The sequence below is a fragment of the Sinohyriopsis cumingii genome, chromosome 13, assembly GCF_028554795.1.
Source record: "Sinohyriopsis cumingii isolate HCF-2022 chromosome 13, ASM2855479v2, whole genome shotgun sequence".
Classification (NCBI taxonomy): domain Eukaryota; kingdom Metazoa; phylum Mollusca; class Bivalvia; order Unionida; family Unionidae; genus Sinohyriopsis; species Sinohyriopsis cumingii.
In genome coordinates, this window is record NC_142973.1 from 44,078,985 (window position 1) to 44,102,771 (window position 23,787).

The 23,787-nt window shown below is 36.8% G+C and overlaps 1 protein-coding gene across 1 annotated transcript in view; it reads left to right on the plus strand.

Moving 5' to 3' along the window:
• Window positions 1-17,029: 17,029 nt before the first annotated feature.
• The window catches only part of LOC149785321 (2-amino-3-ketobutyrate coenzyme A ligase, mitochondrial-like), a 30,254-nt gene continuing 23,496 nt past the window's right edge, over window positions 17,030-23,787 (plus strand). The window contains exon 1 of the mRNA XM_089979221.1: window positions 17,030-17,180. Within this exon, the coding sequence (XP_089835347.1) occupies window positions 17,129-17,180 (52 nt within the window). The 5' untranslated portion in view covers window positions 17,030-17,128. The remainder of the gene's footprint in view (window positions 17,181-23,787) is intronic.

Consider the following 23,787-nt stretch of genomic DNA (forward strand, 5'->3'; position numbering starts at 1 on the left):
CCAAGGTCACTCTAAATTAAGACTATGTACTGGAAACTATCCATAGACTTTATGTCGGTGGGTGCTAGTACGGTGTATATACCAAGTTTTATTAAGTACTAGAATAGGGACAGAAATAGGAGGCCTGTTAATTCAGGAACCCCAAAGTATGACCCATTCGAGAAAAATACAACTGAATTGAATATAAACAATAAGAAATAAACCCCGAAACAAAATGACATAAAATAAATTTTCTTTAAAAATTCTTATTGATTCTTTACGGAAAAAACAAAAAACTATATCGATAGGTGAACATAAACACATTAAATCCTTTAACTATTTCGGAAAAGCAGAGAATCATTTTAAAGCCTGCGCCATATTTCCCTCATCATGGGTTGTCGATAGACAAATACTGGAACAGAGATTCCTCTCTCTAAAACGAGATCTCATGAATCAGATGCTGCCAACAATGCACGTGTTTGCCTTTAGGCTTTTAATGCATTTACAAAATCAGCTTTGTGTCATTCGTGTGAGGGATAAACAATTTAAGGTATTTTTAGATTCTCGTAATCGACTTGAGCAGCTAACTTTTCAGTATGAATACTGCTTGAGAGACAACTACACTTATGACTATCTGTCCTCGGAGGTTCAGTAGACCAGGCACACAAGACCTACCAAGACCAAAAGGAGGATATTAGATAAATACTCTCGCATCCTTCCATGACATTTCAACAGCAGAGATTCAGAATACACAACACAACATCGAGTATGTCAATGATATTTTATTCACAAGTGCCGATTTTAATCATCAGCGGCAGCTTTCTCTAGAATCATAGAATTGTATAACATTTTAATGCCAATGTGCTACTAATTATTGGCGACTTCGTAGCGTCTATAATGGGCTTGGTCCAATGAATGATGATGTTTTCTCGGTAATAATAGAGGAAATGGGCCTGGTTTCTGATCTGCTTTGGATAGGCATGATCAATATTCCAGCACCGGGAATAGCATGGCCACTAGAGCCACAGTGAGATCAAAGGTTTTTTTCTACTCATTTGAGGTCTGTTATCAGCCTACTTTCTGTGGCTCACAACCCATAAACAAGGGAAAACTACCACCATCCAAGACAAATCGGGAAAATGCCTCACAGAAGATCAAGAGATCCTCAAGCGATGGACAGAATACTGCTCCGAATTGTGCAATCATAAGAAACAAGAAGATCCAGCAGTACTACATGGTCCTCAGGCAGAAGGAATTGATGACAACCCCATTATTCGTGAAGAAGTAGAAATTGCAGTTAGGTCACTAAAGAAAGGAAAGTCAGCTGGTGTTGACAACATGCCAGCAAAGATCATTGAAGCAGGAGGAGAAGAGATAGCCACAGTCCTGACAACAATCTTCAGCAAGATATGGCAGACAGGAGAATGGCCCACCACATGGACTCAATCTTTGGTCATCATGCTCCCCAAGAAAGGAAACCTCTTACAGTTATGCCAAAACTACAGAACCATCAGTCCAATCAGTCATCCGAACAAAGTCATGCTGAAGATAATTCTCAACGGACTAAAGCCTCAAGCAGAGAAAATTATTGCTGAAGAGTATGCAGGCTTCTGAGCAAGAAAGAGCACTACAGAACAAATCTTAAATCCCAGACTCCTTTGCAAGAAATACTTTCAGCATTAGCAGAATCTATACCACGTCTTTATAGATTTCAAAAATGGCCTTTGATAGGGTATTGCATGTTGCCTTATGGGCAACTATGAGGAAGTATAACAGCTCAAACCTGGTGCAGGATGTTGAGCACCTCTACGGCAAAGCCACCAGTGCTGTCCTCATCAATGTCAGCAGAGGAAATTGGTTTCGAACAACAGTTTGAGTCAGACAGGGATGTATACTGTCACCTACACTCTTCAACATGTTCCTGGAAAGGATCATGGAGGATGCCTTGCATGACTACACGGGCACTGTCAGCATCGGGGGAAGAACAATTACCAACCTTCGCTTCGCAGATGATATTGTTGGTTTAGCATGAGATGAAAAAGAACTGGTTGACTTGGTTGAGCGCCTCAACACAACCTCCACAGCATACAGTATGGAGATTAGAGCGAACAAAACTGATGACAAACAACACCAGCAGCATCAGTGCAGAAATTAGGGTCAGTAGACAGAAGCTGGAAAGAGTCACAAGCTTCAAGTACTTGGGATAAATGGTCACAGATGAGGGTTCCAGACTAGAACTACTTTTCAGGATTGCCCAGACGACATCAACAGTAACAAGGTTGAGACCAATATGGAAAGATACCAACATTGCTTTTGATTCCAAAATAAGGCTGATGCGCTCGATTGTCACATCCATCTTTCTGTATGCTTGTGAAACATGGACGCTCACATTAGATCTACAAAGAAGGATTCAAATCTTTGAAATGAGATGCTACCGCAAGATCTTGGCCATCTCATCATTGACCATGTAGCCAACAAAGAAGTTCGCAACAGGATCCAACGAGCCATTGGATCCTATGAAGTCCTCTTGACCACTGTAAAAAAGCGTAAACTGAAGTGGTACGGTCATGTCTCAAGATCATCTGAACTGGCAAAAACAATCTTGCAAGGCACAGTGCGAGGGTGCAGAAGAAGAGGCGGACAGAAAATGAGGTGGGAAGACAACATTAAGGACTGGACAGGCATCGGATTTGGAGATTCGCAAAGGGCAGTAGAGGACAGGGAAAGACGGAGAGAATTGGTTGTAAAGTCAACTGTGGTGCCCCAACGACATCTTTGGTTATGGGATTGATGATGGTGATGATAATGATCTGCCTACTTTCACTCTCCGTGCATATCATAGTCTATCTGTTAGTTGTGACAGTTGTCCGGAACATTAATTCCAGGATTCTAGACATTTGATACTCGAGGCTGTCAGCAGACAATGTTCTGTTGTTTATTTTCCCAGGGCTAACTGAGACTGGACCAGTTCATACCCTTGGATAAGGCACACATGTTAATTAATTAACAACCCGTATCTCTAACCCTTACTTAAATAAGAGCAGAGTAGGAGAGCAATTAGTCGTATGTCTGGGCTTAGTTCTGTAATAAAAACTTTAAATTTTGGGGTTTTGTAGCTATGGGTTGTCATAAAGACTTACTTGGTGTTTGTGTGTACTTTTAACTCGAATGTAACATGGCCATCGAGGGTTTCCTGGAGCGACTTCGTATTAAATGTATTAGAACACATGTTTCTGTCTTACAGTGCTTGTCACCGGAGAATTGATCGACAACTTGCAATCAGAATATTCTACAGAAAGATTCAAAATACATATAAAATGTTCCGAACACTGGCTGACCTTTAAGCAATATAGAGTGGAAATTATTGTACCAGATTCAGAGCAACCGTTTCTGTCAAATATGACTGCCTTAGAAGCTGTGGAACTTCTACGCAGAAATTCCTACGCAACTTGAGCTGAACTTTTTCGAAATAAATCAGGAAACTGGACAGTCAGCAGTTTAGGCATACGTAAAGGTAAAGCGATTATTCACTACCATTGGCGATATCTGAAAGAAAATCTACATCACAGCAACGGATGGTCCCAAAAGAGTCCGATTATGAGCGACATCTGCTCATATTAAAGAGATGCGAATTGATTGGAATGGTTTACTGCTAACGATCATATATTTACCCTAACATGGAAACACACCAGTCTTTTAAAAAACAAAGTTTTTACATTATGTTTGACACATTCAAATTTAAAAATGGTGAGAATTTTCATTTGCATGTCTTTTGGAATATACGTGAGCTTGACTCAGGGAGGTAAGAGGGTCATGGCAGCATAGAAAATATTTACAGTACGGTTTTCTTCAGTAGGGGAAACATGTATTTTTTAGAATGATGTGTTTCCATTTTTGGGCATCAGTGTATTTCAAGCACGATTTTAATAAATCCTGTTTCGTTGTGAAAAGGCTTGTATTAGTTAAATTCACAATTATAAATACGGTAGGACGTATTGCTTTAGATACAAATCTACATCATATAAGATATGTATGGGCGTATTACACGTCCCCCCCCCCCTTTTTTCAATATTTTGTTTTCAAATATCAGAATAAGACATGTCATATATTGGATGCAGACGACACTGAGTTTATCTTCTATGTATGTGCAGGCTTTGCATCCACAATTAATAGAAGATATATATCTGTCATATATAACCTTAAATAGAAAGCTGTCATGGAAAGAAAACTTGGGCATCTTTAGGTCTGGGATTTGTTAAGAGTCTTTGTGTAGAGATGTGTGTGTGTGTGTGTGTGTGTGTGTGTGTGTGTGTGTGTGTGTGTGTGTGTGTAAGTCAAACTATTGGGAACATAAAGGTGTTATAACCTTTAGTTAAACAACGGCTATCTGACCAGTTTATAGAAAGATGGCAATCAAGCATCAGAGAATCTTCTAGAGCTAGAATATATAGAAACTTGTCACAAAGTTCTGGCTATAAGGAGTATTAGAATATAGTAACAGTGACAAATAAACAGAACATTTTACAAAAGACAAAAAAATTTCAACACAAAATGTCGAATGCGTGTGATGTCACGTTGTTTGATATGGTGCACAGTACGGTTTGGATTGGCCTACACAAAACAATGACAGTGTTAATGTTGAAATTTTCCACATCACAATTAAACATTACATTGTTGCGATATTGTGAAAAGAAGATTAATGGATGCAGAAATACACATATTTACTGTAATGTATTTGTGACTGGATATTTGCAGTATTTGATTTGGAACATTAGATTGTACAGAAGACGTAAACAAATCTCTTTTTGAGTCGGACTTGCATTACATATTTACCGCGTAAATATGCTGTGGTTGGATAAAGTTCTGCCAGTTGGGGAGACCGGTTTATGTCTAGAGTCTTCTGTAAACAAAGGTGGGTTTATTTACTTCAGTAGGTGCACATTTAAGCCAAGCTTGTATATAGGGTGGATTCCATGCTACAGATATACCGTCCATCCATCCCCACCCCCACCCTCGTTATCATCTAAGCAATGCCGGTACTCGGTAGTTTTACTTGTTACTGTTCTTGTCTTGGGGGTTTGCCATTTTTCATGTTATGATATGTTATACATGACAACAAACCCTAAGCTGATAAATCAGCCCTTCATCTGTGATGATATTGATTTTCGGGTGAGGGGCTGATATCACCTATTCATTAAAAGCTGCAATTATCTGCATCCAAATATATCTGCACACATCGATGTATATTTTATACACTTACCGGTATTGCTCGTGGCTGTACAGTTCCGTCGACTGAAGGGTTATTTTGGTTACATGTAGATTATATTTCCTGAGCAAATCATATGTTTGGTGACTTGTAAATCCACCTGGAATAGCACAACCATCTGTCATATGGCCATTTTGAATTTCGCGCTTGATATGGCTGTTGCCAGTTACCGGTAGGTGTCTAAAGTATACGCGGGTTTGTTCCGGAATGATTTGCATGCACAACATCGTCCATCAGTATCAACACAGATTTGTGGGGTTGGTAAATCGGACTAAAGAAACCCATGTGAGGGTAAACTGGCAATATTGAAACTGACGAGATCATTGTTTCCCAATTCCCTCTCGCGAGTTGATTAAAAAAATGTCGGTCAAAAATGTTCAATGAAAACCAAAAAAAATCCAGTTGGCGGTTAATAAAGTTTTCCCGACAATCGCAGCCAATCAGTAAAGAGAATACTGCACAATAATTTCATGGGCTTATATGGACCAATCAGAATCACATAAAGCGATACGTTCACATGTATAATATCACAAATATGAAACTGTATAATCTGTATGCAAAGTGTATGGACTTTGTGAAAAAAGAGTATATTAGTTCGCTTACCGTAATCTCTAAAATTACAGAAAGGAACTTTAAGTGCAGTAGGAAACTCAAAATATCAAGCCCTGATATTTAGCTTGCCAATAGTACTCGTAAATTTGGAAGGCAGCATACAATCTAATAATGACGAATAAATAAACCATCCCTTTTAATGGTGGTGTATAAATGTGTGTTTGTGTGTGATTGGGTTTTTTAACGTAGCTTTAACAGTTTTTCAGTCATATCGCTACGATATCTGTAGTGTGATGTTTAGCACTGGGGCATCATGCCGCAGATATGTAGCATCATGTCTCACCCAGTCACATTATCCTGACACCAGGCTGACCAGTCCTAACACTAATAATCTTGAGCGCATAGCGAGGCAACTGTTTGTTCCAATTTTATAAGTCTTTAGTATGACTGGGTCGGGGTTCGAACCCGCGACCTCCTGTATCAGAGGCTGATGCTCTAACCACTAAGCCACCGGAGTGGTGGTGTATAAATAAACCACCCTGTTTAATAATGATACATAAATAAACCACCCTTTGTAATGATGATGTGTAAATAAACCAAGTGTCATCCCCTCATCTTGGAGAGCTCTAAAGGTATTGGCAAGTGTAATCGAAAACTAAAAATATCGAGCCGTCAATTTGACCCTGAATGACCCCAAAATGATATTAACATACCATGTTTCATCCCTTTATCTCGGCTGGCTTGAAAGTTATATAGAGCGAAAAAGACGATGCTAGGAGAACGTAATATATTGATACGTGACCTTGGCCTTGAAGATATTTCTTCCAGCTTGGTACGTGACGCAACTTGAAATCATGGTGTACTAGTATCCAAAATTTCATTTCGTGATCTCAAACAGCGAAAACCTTAATGAGTGAAAAAGACACTGACATAATTTTTTAAAAATACATCAGCGTTGAAGATAGGTTCGTCAGTGAGGTATGTGACACACCTTGTAAGGAGGATGTACAAGTATGCAATAGGTACATTCATTAATCGTAAATATATTTAAATCCATAGAGCGAACGGATGCGCGGATAAAATGTTCTGATCGTTTCATGAAAAGGTGAAGAACATTAAATTGTTTGTTCCATGTCAGTTTGTTCAGTTGTATTACCTGTAAGTAATCACTATATTTTTGTATAGGTGCTACACAGTTAGAATTAATTATAATATATGAATTTTGTTTTCTCATTTGAAGTCACATGGTAAACATTCTTTTTAAACTAATATCATTTCAAACTTATGCCATTATTGACATTATAATGGCTAATGGGTAAAGCCGGTCTAATCAAACTCTTTCATTTAATCTAAAAATAGAAGTCTGCTTTGACATAAAGATCCTATCAATTGCGAATTTGTTATCCTACATAGTGATTGATAGGGCGTGAGAGATATGAATAATCCCCAACCTGTTATGGTGCTTTTGTTATCGTTATCTTGGAGACGATCGATCACGGTGTTTTTGCTCGGATCCAGTAAAAACTAACATAAATATTAAAAAAATGGATAGAATAACAGAGATCTGAGCAAAGATATAGAATAGAAGAAAATGAACCCCGGTATGTAAAATATAACATTTTCTTCAATTGCATAGACAAAATTAAATCGAACATGAGCTTCCGAATGATACACTTTCTCTCTGAAGAAGAATTTCAAAATTTATGCGAAATGCAACTAGCCGTTCCGTCATACAGATAAAACAAATTTCATATTTGATATAATCGAGTGAACTCAAATTGCCGGCATGTCAGCATAGCCTCGTTGATTCCGGTCCTTTCCAAATCGCTGTTGGTTCTTTTCCTTCTCTCTCTCTATCACTATCTCTCTCTCTCTCTTCGGGTAATCAACCGCAACTTGGCTGTCTGCTGTCTTTTCGCACTACTTGGTACAGGTATGGGGCTCTTTTTTCCTTCAAAAAAGATAAAACGCAACCTAAATATTTGTCAGGTTTTTATTTTCTGGCGTCGAACAATATTTCTCACTCCTGTTATGTCAGATACCGTCTTATCGTAACTCGGCAGAACTAAGCTAATGTGGCCAGTTTGCAACCTGATCGTATTAACATGAAACTGATGTCTTTCTAGCGGATACTCGCATTTTTAACTGGAACCGTAACCTAACTAGACCTCTTAGATAACTATTACACCCCACTGTGGGCTGTAAATTACTAAGTGAACGATGTCATTCGAGACAACGATTTTCTCGGTTATTAAAATTCACAACTTAATTACACAAATGAGTCAACAGACTTTACGTCTTAACTACATTACTTGCTAATTAACGATTAATTGATATAGACATAGTAAAATCTGTTCTTAGCAAACATGATACATATCGTTTAAGATAGATAAATTCTCACAATTTGTATCAGAGTAATGCATCAAGTTTCTACAATTCATGATTTCTATATCATACAAACCACTAAATCTGAACACATTCATATCAATGAAATATTATATGGCATTTTTACAATACACAAATCGTATAACTTTGAAGAAAATGAATACACCATTAACTTCTGAACGCAAGGAAAATTGAAATATGAATTTAAAAGAATAAATTCAACACATTGTTACAAACTTACATCAATGAACATAATGTATGCGACTGAGACAATACATTTACGCCTTTTCGAGATTCGCTCTTTCTATGCAGCCGAATCTCTTTTACCGTGTCCCTCAGCTTCTTTCAGACCTCGTCCCTTGGACAATTTTAACGAGAAAATTACATTTTACTGATCTCTGAGCCAGCTTTCCTTTCCACAGAAAAACTTTGAATGAGGAATTTCGCAAAGGAAACTCCATCATTTAGCTCATCCAATTTTCTCTAACCACCAATATTTCTAACACTCCCATCAAAGTCAGAATAATACTATCTAGTCCGCCTTTGTTAATAACTATTCTGGAAAATATCATCTTGTGACACCTATTTCAAATGACCCAAGATTTCCCTAAATTCGTCTCTGGCTTGTCTCTTCTTTGTCATTTCTTCTATTTGACCCTACGTTAACATATCCGTAGGAATGTTACCCGATCGGGTCCTAATTAAAATCCAACCATGCCTCCAAAACAAGAGAGGCTAACCGTCGCAAGCTACCAGTTTATTGCGAGCATAGCCCTTACGTCAGTTACGTGTCACGCTGACCACGACATAATCTACTGCGAAAATATCCCAATTTCTTTTTGCAACATTGCAGTAATGGTGTCTGAATTTTTAAGACGTAAAGACACGAAATGCTAATACCTTTGTATTTTTTTTTTTCTTCTTCTTAACAAATTGCAGTTAATTCACTGAATTAGAGGATTTGTGACATAGCTGGCAATTTGTGGAGTTCGTTACCATTTGTTAAATCTCGCTCCATTTTAGAGCCAGCATCTTTTCAGCTATAACTAAATCAAATCGCATCTTGTTTCTTTTTCTCATTGTCTCATGTTCAAATGCTCTGGTGCCGATTTGTGAAGAATTTGCGTTCAAGGCAAATGTTAAGTTTAAAGCGTGCGTAAGTTTTGACATTCTTTTAAAACCTACAAGAAGTTGTTAATGTAGTTAAAAGGCCTTATTATCTTTTCTAAATATTGTATGTATACTTTGAATATCCGTAGTTATTGTCTCTTATATAACTGCAACAAGGAAAAATATAAACTATGCAATACAGGCTTTGCTTTGGACGCCATTCTCTTGGAAAGTCACTCGCCAAAGCAACTTTCTGCCAAACTGTAGACTGAGAGAACGTTTCAATAAATATAGATTGTATGTATTATTCTAGTTTGCTTATCAGATATGATTTTTGGGGTCCGTTTTAACCATTATAATAGTTCTGCCAAATTATTTATTACACAGGTATGGTGCCTTGGTTCTGTCTGGACTCCATACTTCCGGTGCGGTTTTGTTCATGACATATATAATTCGTGGCAGCATATTTGATTATATTTGTAGGAAAAGATCAACATTTAAATTGATATGAAAACACTGTTTATAGGTTATTAACATAATATATTAAGTTTATCATCATATGAGTAAATACATACAGAAGATTGAACAGTAAGCACAACACTATTAAAAGAAAAACCATTGGTATCATGAGCACCCGGAATGACTTTATTTAAAACTATGGGGCAGTGTATTTACGAAATGATTAAAGCTTGGAAAAATGCAATCAGTAAAAAATTTAAATTTTCAAATGCAATAATTTATCTAATATTTGTGGTTGAAACAACATTTTCCTTTATCCAGCATTTGTTTTCTCAATGATTCTGATATTATTTATCTGGAAGTCAAAAAGAGTTTTCTTAAAGTTAAAGTTCTAGAGTCAAACTACATGAGAGAAATATGTGGAAACGATACATTAATAATGATATTACAGATGGAATGTATCCGATTGAAATGTGTATGTATGTATGTATGCATGTATATATATATATATATATATATATATATATATATATATATATATATATATATATATATATATATATATATATAGAGAGAGAGAGAGAGAGAGAGAGAGAGAGAGAGAGAGAGAGAGAGAATTGTTTGTATTAAATACTAATTCTGCCAACTATTATCAAGCATTCTCCTATATAATCCAATGACAGTACTTTCTGTTCTATTTGGTGTATATTTATAATTCTCTATAATCAATCCTATATACCTTAATTTCTTTCGTAGGAATCTGGATAGATGAGAATTAATTACTAAGTCGTCATGCGATTGTGTCTGCTAAGCACGAGTGCGTATAACACCGACTCATCGCGTCACTTTTTGGTGACGTGTTCTTAGTCGTGATGGAATATGGACTGGTGTGTGCAGGCGAGGTAATGGGTGTCGTTTACCAACGGACCTGGGTTACAATCTCCGTAGAGTACGAATTAAAATATATTATTGATATAAATGGAAAATATATGGTAGATCGATTGTCCTCTTGCTCTATTGGTATGTCTATATATTATTCAATGCCCAATCAATAGGACCACTGGAAAAGCGCACAGAAATAGTTAATTTTATCAACGACTAGAATATCGACGTATTTTTCCTGACAGAAACATGGCTAAAAACATCAGGCTATGAGCCCACGTGCGCGGATCTAACACCCCTTGGTTACTCCATCAAGTCGTTTCCCCGTAACTCTCGCGGAGGTGGAATTGCTGTCATTACAAAGAACTTCATGATCAAACGCCTTAACCACACCACAGCATTCAGTTTCGACCACACATCGTTTGAAATAGTTCAAACCACACTCACAATGGAGCAAAGGTCAGTCCATTTTTTCTGCCTATACCGCCCTCCTCCTAGTAGAGAAAACAAGCTAACTGAATCTCTCTTTTGGAGCAGTTTCCGAATCTCCTGGAGTATGGAAATTCGATAGGTGGCAACCTGATTATTCTTGGAGATTTCAACTTTCACTTTGACTGTCCCGGAAACCCAAACACATCAAAACTCCTAGATTCCATGAATGTTTTCAACCTCAAACAGTCAGTTAACCACCCCACCCATAAACATGGTCACATTTTAGACTGGATTATTCATAGACCTGATGATAACATTCTACGGTCCTCCCTGGTATCCCATGAACTTGCATCAGATCACCTCTGCATTATATGCCATCTTGACATATCAGTCCCTAACCCTCCACCTTTATCTGATACTAAGAGAAACCTCCGTATGATAAATAGAACCAAACTAATGCATGACATCCAAGCAAACCTAACAACTTGCTTACTTCCTACAGCAGAACAACTCGATAACTGCCTGCGTTCATTGCTCGACAAACATGCCCCAGCTACCAAGTGCAGAGTATCAATTCAAAAGTGTTCGCCATGTTATAGCAGTGTTAGGGACCAGCTTCGCACTGCTAAAAGAGACCGACGTAAAGCTTAAAATCTTTGCTTTTCCACCGGAATCACTATTCATAAGCAAGTCTACGAAGCCGCCAAGAAGAATGTCACAACTATAGTCCATGCAGCGAAATCAGCCCACTACACTACTAAGATCATGGAAAGTTCCAGCTGCAAAGGGCTCTTCGAGATTACTAACAAGCTAATGTCAAGGAACAAATGTACACCACTTCCAACTACCTTCTCTCCAATCGACCTTCCGGACATGTTTGCAAATTTCTTCCGTGACAAAGTACAAACCATTAGAGATAAACTTGACACCACAATTTCAATTGATTCGTCGTCACCATACAGTTGGGATACAGAATTTAAGCGGCAACGATTAGCAGCATTTGAACCTGTCTATATGGATTTCGTACGTACAATCCTGATGAAGAGTGCACCAAAGTCATGTGAACTTGATCCAGTTCCAACATCACTGCTGCTTGAGTGCTTAGATCCAGTATTGCCTTCACTAACTTATGTTATTAATACCTCTCTCTCATCCGGGGAATTCCCATCACTTTTCAAAACTGCCATTGTAAAGCCTCTGCTGAAGAAACCATCACTAGACCATAACGATTTAAAGAACTACCGCCCAGTTTCTAATCTCCCATTCATATACAAAATCTTAGAAAAGGTTGTTCTATCGCAGCTTGTATCTCATCTAAATTCAAACAGTCTTTTTAGCAATGTACAATCTGCATATCGCCCTTGCCACGGTACTGAAACTACTCTTCTAAAAGTAGTGAATGACATTCTCTCTGCTTTGGATAGCGGAAAGATTACAGTCCTCACCCTCCTTGATTTGTCTGCAGCATTTGACACACTAGACTATGATATATTACTTCACCGTCTCCAGCATGTATTTGGCATTCATGATACAGCCTTACTATGGTTCGAGTCCTACTTGGTCAACAGGACACAAATTGTGTCTGCAAATGGAATACACTCAAGCCCAGTTAATCTATGTTGTGGTGTTCGACAGGGGTTTGTTGTTAGACTTGTTCTCTTCATTCTACACACTCAGCCGCTCTCAAGTGTCATAGATCATCATCCAGTGTCTCACCAATTGTACGCTGATGACACCCAAATATACAAATCTAGCCAACCAACTGAAGTTGATGCTACCATCCAAGGTGTAGAGAGCTGCATTTCTGATGTGAAATCATGGATGACATGTAACAAGCTGCAGATAAATGATGATAAAACTGAGGCCATTCTGATCACAACACAAAGACTTTCTCATTCAAAACCTTTACCTCAAACAATAAATATCAGCAACACCAACATCAAATTCACACAATCAGTACGAAACCTATGTGTTACTCTAAACAGTACTCTCACATTGCACCAACATGTCATGAACATATGCAAGGCTGCATATCTTGAGCTGAGACGCATCAGCTCCATTCGCAAATATCTTTCAGTTGATGCCACTAAAACACTTGTGTGTTCATTAGTACTTTCAAGACTGGACTATTGTAAGTCAATTCTGTCTGGTTCATCTCAATATCTACTCCAGAAACTTCAAAAAGTTCAAAACACTGCTGCTCGGATCATACTTATAGTACCACGATCAGAGCACACCTCCCCGCTGCTCTGTACCCTACACTGGTTATCCTTTCGATCCAGAATCAAACACAAAATTTGTTCTCTGTGCTACGTTTTACTGACGGACTCCAGTCCAACATACCTTTCCGACCCCACCCATGTGTACACACCAGCAAGATACTTATGCTCCTCTTCTGACAATCGTATACTCATTATTCCCACTATGAAAACAAAGTCATATGAACAGCGTTTCTTTTGCATACCAGGGCCCAACAACGTGGAATGAATTGCCCACTGAACATAGACACAAAGACACAGTGATCACTTTCAAGAGTGCTCTTAAAACTCACTTATTTCGACTGCAAGAACAAACTTAAAGACCTAATAATGTTTCCTACCTTAAATATTTTAAGCATGTTTTTTATGTTTTCTAATTTCATGGTGTTTGTTTTTGTAATCATATCATTATATATGTTTTTTATGTCATAGATGTTGTCTACTGTTGTAAAGCGCTTAGAGCTTCTAAAGATTAGGAGCTATACAAAGTCCTCATTATTATTATTGTTGTTATTATTATAGACTGGCTTAGATAGTAATTACTATTAATGAAAGATTTAACAATTTGTTTTATGGAAATCACATTTAAATCATTTCCCATATTCGCCAGTGGATAATAAGTTAGACCAAATTTGTATAATATAGTTCTGTTTATTTGCAGTTAGATATTCAACTAAAGTGTACAGCATCATGACATTGTCCATGGTTGAGAAACGGTTTTCTTCTGTCGATGAGACGTGTTAATACAGCTGATACCTACTGAAATGTATTGATTCATCTTAATGCAAATGATACAATACGCATTGGTTATAATTAAAAAGATACGCAACATATGATCCATTTTTTATTACTCTATGCGTCATATATCGGAAAAGCTTTTGAGATGGTATGTTATATGTCGTCCTTGTGCTCGTTAGTACACGTTTTTGTTATCGCAAATTCTTCTAAACTACTTGTACGATTCCCATGAAACTTTACACATGCACACACATACACACATTCATCCCATGATCTAGTTGGTTCTAAACGAAACTGGTACCGTTCAGACATCCAATATGGCCGCCATAGTAGCCATTTTGAAACTCTTGTTATCACTATTTCTCTTTAATGGATGGCCATATTAATATTTGGTTTTCACTAGAAGAATACCTATCATGTTTAATTGGTCCTAAATTTAAATAGTCTGATCTGATGTCCAATACAAATTGTGCTATCGCAGCTCATCCTGTACATAAAGGCATATAGACATGCGGTCTTCATGAAAAACTTCTTATACTGTCTAGCTGGTCATAAATGAAAGTGGTGACCTGATGCCATCTTCAAAATCTTGTTATCACGGCTCCTCCTGGTCATATCAACGTGGGGTTTCAATAAAGGCGTCTTATGGTGTATACATCTTTTTAAAAGAAAGCGGTGCCGATCTGAAATCCAGTATGGCCGACACAACGACCATATTGAAAATCGTGTTATTGCTACTGCTCATGAAGGGAAAGTCATAGTAGCAAATTTAACAGAAGACTTCATGACACCCATCATCTAATTACATAAAAACCATTTTAATAGCCCCACCCAAAAAATTACCTAAAAATTTTGACCTAAGTATTACCTATTAGGTCCGTCTTATTCGACTTCAGAATCTTTTGTTAAGTAATGTAAAGAAAGTATTACTGCTCTTATGTCACTTGTTTAGGCTCGAATACAAGAAAGAGTGAAAACAACAAGCTTGGGAAAAAATACAATAATTGTGATGCGAAAATTAAGGTTTCCAATTAGTACAAAAAGGGAAAAAATATTCGTTATTGGAATAGTAAGTATAGTTTGTACCCCAGTTCGTTCCCAAATGAGAGAAATTTACATGCATGGACTATAAATGAATGCAAAAGAAAACTGATGTAATATTGTGATGTTGTACTTCAATCTCCAGCGAAACATTTGAAAAACTAGCAGGTCAGAATTTTTATTTATTAAAAAGTTATAAAACGAAATTTTAGATAATGAGTAAATGAAAAAAAATAATTATTGACTCCAGACAAAAAGTACTTATAATAAATACACTAAGTTATCGAGACAAAATAAGGAACTATGTATGTATTGGTATGCTGTTATGTTAGAGATCCTATATAGAACTGACTTTATTTTCTAAAAAGAAACAGATGACTGTTTTATGCCTAATTAATCGCGCCCGCTGGTATGTCCTTAATACATCAAATTGCAGAATTATCTGATTACATTGTTTCAAGAAGATGACAGTCTAGTACTAAAGCCATACATCTGTGTACATATAATTGAAAAAAGGGGATGCAATATATTTAAAATAAATAAATGACAAGTTTTCTTTGCGTGGGTGATTGTAAACAAAAATGCATCGATACACATTGTTATAATAGACAGTTATTCTGAGTACACACTTCCTCTAATAATTACACCAAAGCGCGGAGCAAGTCTGTACAGTAAGTTTTAAACAATAAAACCTCTACAAAGTGGCTATAAGTGCGGAATCTCGTTATTACCATGTTAGCATGTACACAGAAGAGCTCTGATTTAAAATATCCTCTTTATCTGACAAGTTTGCAGAAATGACGTATCCGTGATATGTGGAGGTCGTCACAAATTGTAAATGTCTCCATTTAATACAAACTAGTGTTTGACAGGAATGTCAAAACGTCGGAGTCTAAAGAGCACAAACTTTTTGTGTTAATTGTATTTAGTCTTATACAATACATAAGTTTCAATGGTCGTCACAGGTGGTTAACAAGTTCTGCATAATCTGTGCACGGTACGGGAAATTACAGACATCCAATCAACATAACCAAATTGATTCAAACATACACGACTGACCTAACAACCTACATTACATTTACCGTACATACTCTTTGATTCAGCTCTTCAATATAAATTTTATATTGTGACATTTAGACTGTATATATTTAAGTATAATACTAACTGAATCGTGTTAATCGTACATAAACGAGGTATAAATGACACAAGCCATTAAATACCTTTCTGTTTCGAACACCGTACATGTATAAAAAAAGCTAGTATTACTTTTTAACAATTATATTTATTTGTTAAAAAGGCTGATAGTCTACCTGGTACTAGAACCACAACGTATTTTATTCTTTAATTATATATAGTAAACGAACATACTTGTTCTTCAACCATTAATACGGTTGATGTTTAGCTCCAGTTTAAATTCTCCCAATATTCATACAGCGACACATGCTTTTATTGTGTGTACAAACTGAACGGCCGACCCAGTCGTTTTCGATATATTTGACTGATCTTGTTTATAGAACAAAAAGGTCGTCGAGCGTTTTGCATTATTACAGTATATATTATTATATATGACCCACGCGTAAACATGGGACACAAGAAAGCTTGGGTAAAATTGTCTTGCGGTTAAAATGTCCCGGCCGAATTGTGTCTGGGCTTGAAATGTCTTGAGGTCGAAATGACTTGGGGTTGAAATGTCTATATCTGTCTGTGTGTGTGTGTGTGTGTGTGTGTGTGTGTGTGTGTGTGATCCCTGGGTTACCGTTCGTATCGTTCCCTTATCAAACAGCCATGTACCATTTAGTGCTGTTCTTTAGTGTTAAATACCAGGAATATGTATGTATGTATACATTTGACCCAAGTGAACTTCGCGTCTATCCAAACGTGAACAAAAATATTTGTAACGAGCCATCGGATTGGCTGTTGTCGACACACCTTCATAAAGCACATAACCATGTGTTCATGCAATACGCTGAATGAAGAGGTCTAAGTATACATGTATATGATTTGTTGAAGGTCTATTTAGCCGAGAATGTTGGGACTAACGCTGGCAAGGACTTTTCATGAAGTTGTCTTGGCAAAAGGTAGGTTATTTTATTCCATCGAACCCTGTCCTAATATGTAAATTATGGATACAAAGTTTTGTGACATCTGGGAGGAAGCGGTAATTTAATGGAACAACCACTATAAAAATAGGATGTTTGCCGTATGTTAACTATATAACGTTACACAAATGACACAGCAGTATTAGTGCACAATTGTCTTTAGTTGCTTTTCTTGCGTGGAAATAAATCTCACTGCTTTAAACACTTGTACATGACTATCGACGTACTCGGCATTCACTGTACGCTACACAGGTATTCGCAAGCAATTCATCTTTCTTGATCGACAGTTACTATGAATGCGGTCTCTTTTCTTTTTTTTAGTCGCCCCACGTGCAGTCAAGGCTGACATTGTATTTGCTCACATGAAGTAATGTGTACTTCCTTGAAAAGGGTTGCACATGCTATATTAATCTGTCCTGTGTCAACTGTGTGACGTTTCATTTACACACACACACACACACAGAGCCAACCAACCAATCATAATGTATGCGTGCGCCCTCAAAGAAAAAAAGAGGCATATTTTATTTACGGCTGTAACAGTACGAGCTTTGGTGTATTATTCCTCATTAATACTGGACAGAAATATTTCAAAGGACCACCTATTATTTATATGTATTATTGTCTCAGATATTTTATTATAGTATGGTTGACAGAATGTCTGGACTTCTTTTCTAGGAATGCTTCGTTGTAGGTAATATCATCTAGCTAGCTAACAGACAGAAAGTGTATTAAATCCTAATACAAGCTAGGAATTAAAGCATTAATAACTGAGCCACATGGACCAATCGTTTCAAGCGTCCAATCAAGGGTTAAGAATTCGAACCCAGGTTTCATCCTAAACTAGTTTGCATATATAAATGTGTATCACTGCCTAAAGCAAGTCGCATGCAACGCTGATAAAAATACACCCACAGAAATAAAAGCTCCAAATAAAAAATAAAACACACTCTGCTTAAGTACGATAAACATGACCAAAATCGCTTTTATGCTCTTCCCTCCCCCCAAAAACAAATTCCATACTGCCATGGTACGATGAATCACTACATAAAGTATCGTGAATATATATATATATATATATATATATATATATATATATATATATATATATATATATATATATATATATATATATATATATATACACACACACACGAAGAAACATGGGACCGAGACATGTTGAAACATGACACAGAATACAGACTATCGTACACGTGAAACAAAGAGGAGCACATTATTTCAATAGCGGAGAGTGGGAGAAATAATTTGTAAAGAAATGCGGCCCCTCATATTTGGGTTTGTTGCAACTTTAATATATATATCTACATAATGAGAAATACAAATTAAGAAAGAGGTAGAGGAGATGCAAATGCAAATTTAGAGAGAGAGAGAGAGAGAGAGGAATAGAGGGAAAATACAAATGCAGGTGCAAAGAGAATGGAAATCCAACATAGATTAAAAGAATTAGAACTGGCAGGCAGAGCGATTCCCTTCTCCCTTCATGCACATATTCAGGTTTTGACGTTACCAGAAATATTAGGCTAGTATCCCCTTTTCAATAAAAAGTAGATAGATACTTTCTTCACTTTGAGAAAATAGCCGAAAAGTTGAAATGTCAAAGAGAGCAATGGACATTGTTCTTACAAAGTTCGTGAAATCTACACTTCACTGTCGGTAAATCAGAGTGCTGATTTTAATGTGGTTAAAGAATATATCCTGAATGGTTATGAGTTGGTACCTGAGGTTTATCTTCAAAGATTTTGTAGAATAAAAACTGTACAAACACCAGCCTGATTCTCTTTTGGAGAATTATGAAACAATTCATATCGAAAGGTTCTAGATCACTTTTGGGTGATTCTGCCTATCCTGTCACTATTAAAGTATTAAGGGACACAGGCGCTTTTAAGGTTTTTATCATCTACTTTGCCTTTGTAGGAGAAGTCTTCTTCTGGGAGTTGAGTGCAAATTTGTTAATGTTTCTCTCCATTGTGCCAATTTGTCAATAGACTTAGTATCATGACCCATGATTATTCGAGCAGTGATTCTTTATCTATAGATGGTATTCATGTATTAATAGGCAATGAGCTGACTGGAGGTTAGGCCCTGGCTAATCCACTTGTTAATAACAATGTTTTTGTAATTTTTTTTAAAATCCTGATGAGAATGAAATACCTAAATTGTATCCTGCTTGTGCAGTTACCATAACGTTGGCAAAAGAGCTCATAAGAATGATGTTAATCAGGAAATTATTCCTTATTTGACACATTTATTGGTCAGTCTTTTGATGAGTTAACGTTTGTTCCTAGTATTTATAAATCAATCGATGTTGTTCACAGTGACCTCTTTTTACTACTCATTCTCTCTATTCGAATCAGGGTGACAAAAGAGAATCACTCATCGTTGAACAGGAACAAGATCACGAGACCTCGTGTTTGTTTCAGAGGGCTATCAGTGAAACGGAAGACACACACGTCCCATTTCGTTATTTTGTGAGAAATGTAGTCCTTGTGAGAAAACGGAGACCACCTGATGTACCCGCCTGTGACAAGTGGTCAGCAAGCTATAAAATTGTCGTTCCGAAGTGATATCGACATGCTATTCTTGTCTAGCCCATGAAACTCCCTTGGCTGGTCATTTCAGAGTAAATAAGACATAGCACAAGATCTTGAATTATATCTTCCGCCGAAAATTAAAAGTCATGCTTGTAAATATTGTAGCTCTTGTCACACTTGTCAGATGGTAGTAAAACCCAATGAAAAGATGTTTAAAGCGCATCTACAACATATTCCTGCATTTGACGAACCATGTAGCAGAATAATGGTAGACACTGTCGGACTCTGACCTAAGACCACGTCAGGCAACCAATACTTGTTGACCATAATGTGTGCGTTGTTACGTGTTTAGGCTCTTACAAAACGTAACAAGAAAAACTCAAAGACATCAAACTTTGTAAAATTTGACAAATGATTTATTTCTCCAGAAAAACAAGTTAAAAATGCGAAAAAGAACTTACAGCTTTACGAATCAAATCCAAAATAAAAATCCAAGAATTAACAAATATAAATCCTAGTAATAAAAAGTCCTAATGAAACTGAGTTCAAATCCCGATGTAAGCCAAAATGGAAGGTGATGACATATGATGTGGCCAGCGTCGTACTGATGTGTCAATAGTTCTTTGTTGAATCAATGACCTTGTCCAAGAATTGTAAATGAGCACTTGTATTTCCAGGGAAAATAAACTTGAATTCAAATAATTAGAAGAAAAATTAAAAATTCAACTCAAACTGATCACAACGAAACACCTTTAAGTGTCAGTGGTTTAGAGTCCGACTGGCTAATTCTTATCATAACAAAAATTATAAGACTGACCAAAACGCAAAACAGATGCCCGGATGTGGGTCAATCCTCTGGAAAAACCTACTTGATATATGTTATTTGACACGTAGGCCAGATATGACCTTGACTGAAATCAATGGTTCCTTCACTGGGAATGAATTAAAAAAAAAAGATTAAAAAACGAAGTTTCACTGTTTCTGAATCAAGGTCAGGAACTAGGTCAACATTAGATAAAAAATCTCTAAGTTGTTTACCTCAAAAATAATAAAACCCTTTGAACTCTATTCTAGACAACATTACATTAGCATGTATTAGAGTTTAAAAAATTAAAACTAACTCACAAACAATTATATTAAATCAAATATAAATTATATACAATATACATAAGACTTCCCCCATAAAAAGAAAGATTTATATAATAAAGCTTTCTTTTTACCATAAATTATTTATGAGGTTTAAAAAAATAACATTAGAAAAACTCTTATGAATCATACAATGTATACTTGAAATAACATTTCTACACACGGGAAAGTGCATCTGCAATTAAATTATCTTTTCCCTTGATGTGCCTGATGTCAATATTATATTCGTGTAACAACAAAATGCACCTAAGTAGTCTTTGATTTTTAATTTTCGTCTTGCCAATGAAAGTAAGGTGGCTGTGATCACTAAACACAATAATCAAAGAAGGAGCTGAACTAATGTAAACTTCAAAATGTTGTAATGCCAGTATCAAATCCGAACATTCCTTCTCGGTTGTTGAATAATTTATTTGGTGCTTATTTAATTTCTTAGAAATCAAGCACACTGGATGATCAACACCATTTTATCTTCTTGAATCAGTACTGCTCCAACCCCAACATCACTTGCATTAACAGACAGTTTAAATGATTGGCTGAGATTTGGAACTGTAAGAAATTGCGCCCTTTAAAGTATGGCTTTTAAAGTTCATCTGGAGTCACGAATGGCGAAATTTCCTTTGCCCTTTCCGTCAGTGGATTTTGCCAAAATCCTTTCAGTAGGTCAAATTTGGTGACATACTTGGGATTTACGATTTTATCAATGCAGTCATCGATTCAGGGTAATGGGAATGAATCTGTTTTAGTCACATTGTTCACCTTCCTATAATCAAGTGCACATACGGAAAGTTTTATCTGGTTTCGGAACAAGTATACATGGTGAACTCCAGTCACTTTTTACTTGGCTCTATGAAATCATTTTCCAGCAAATACTGAATTTCTGTTTTCAAGTATTCCTGTTTGAGAGGGTTCACCCTGTACGGGTGTTGTTTCACAGGTGTGGAATTTAAAATTTCAGCGTCATGGAAAATTTTGTTTGTCCTTGTAGGAACATCGGAAAATAAGTGCTCATATTTAGATAATAACTATTTAAGATCATTCCTTTCTTCTTGTTGCAAATGTGAGAGTTTCTGGTCCAGATTATCCATAATTTCTGAATTCCGAAGATTTGTCACTCCAAAATCAATAGTGTCCGATTGTATTCCGTCCCTTAAATCTTCACTGAGTGGGACAGGTACAACTAAATGAATTGCATGTTTAACCTGGCTATCTCTCTCAATATACTCCTTTAACATCTTTATGTGGCAAAGTTGTTTCTGTTTTCGCCTCCCAGGAATATTTATGATGTAAATTAAATAATTTACTTTCTTTTCAACCATAATATTTGCCTGAAGAGGATTTTGTGGTATGGGCATGAGAGCTAGAACTGTATCACCAGTCTGAAAACTCCTTTCCTTTGAGTTTTTATCATACCTTAATTTCATTTTTGACTGAGTAGAGTGCAGATTCGCTCTTGCAACCTCACAAGCCTTTGACAACTTATACTTAAAATTGGAAACATAATCGAGAAGATTAATTTCACTATCTTCATTAGAAAAGAAGTTTCTCTTTCGACAGGGGTCCCGAGTGGCCGATTGGTCTAAAGCGCCCACCGTTCCGGATCACTGCCATCTCACCACTCTCTGCGTAGGCTCGAGTCTCAGGCTTGGCTAACGCTGGTACGTGAGACAGCTTGCCAGTAGCTTCTTGTGGGTCGGTGGTTATTCCCCAGGTTTTCCAGGGTTCTTCCTCCACCAGTTATACTGTCCGCCATGTATAGCCTATCTTGTGCTGAAAAATGGCGTTAAACCCAAAACAATAACAACAAGAACAACTCTTTCAACAACTTCAATGGTCCACGCACAGTGTCCAAAAACCAGTTCAAAGCGACTGAATCCTAAAGATTCTTTAACCGATTCCCTAACAGAAAACAACAGTCAATGAATGCCTTCACCCCAATCTTTACCCTATCAAAACAATATAATCGAATCATATTTTTCAAAGTCTGACGAAATCTTTCAGGTTAATAGGCAGAAGATTTGAATTGTTGGATGCCTGATTCGTACATAACTTGCTGGAAAATTTCAGACATGAAATTTGACCCCTGATCAGATTGGACAGATTTCGGAAGGACAAATTGAGTTAAAAAAATACTTTACCAAAGCTTTTACTATTGTTTTACTTTAAATATTCCTCAAAGGAATTCCCTCTGGGAACCTTGTTGACGCACACATCATGGTAAACATGTATTGGTTACCTCACTTGGTCTTAGGTAAGGGACCAACACAGTCTACCATTATTCTGCTAAATTGTTCGTCAGATGCAGGAATAGGCTGCATATGAGCCTTAGGTATCTTCTGATTGGGGTTTCCGACCATTTGACAAGTATGACAAGATCTACAGTATTTACCAACATCACTTTTGATTTTTGTCTAATAAAAGTGAGTCAAGATCTTGTGATAAGTCTTATTAATCCCTAAATAACCAGACAAAGGAGTTTCAGGGGCTAGACTAAATATTTCCTGTCTGTACGATTTTGGAACTACAATTTGATAGTTCACTGACCATTCGTCATCAGCAGGTACATCGGGAGGTCTCCATTTTCTCATAAGAATTCCATTTTTAATGAAATAACAGACAGGTAATTCAGTGGCTTCAGTTTCACTAATGGCCCTTTGAAACAAACAAATATCAGGATCTTTTTCCTGTTCGACTACAAGTGATTGTCGTTTGTCACCCTGATTAGAATAAAGAGAATGAATATTTAAAAGGGGATCACTGTGATTTGATTGATCCAAACAAGGAATGAAAGCGACCTCATCAAAAGCCTAACCAATACATGTGTCAGCTAAAGGAATACTTTCCTGATCAACATCATTCTCAAGAGCTTTCTTTGCCATAGCTTTAGTAACTGC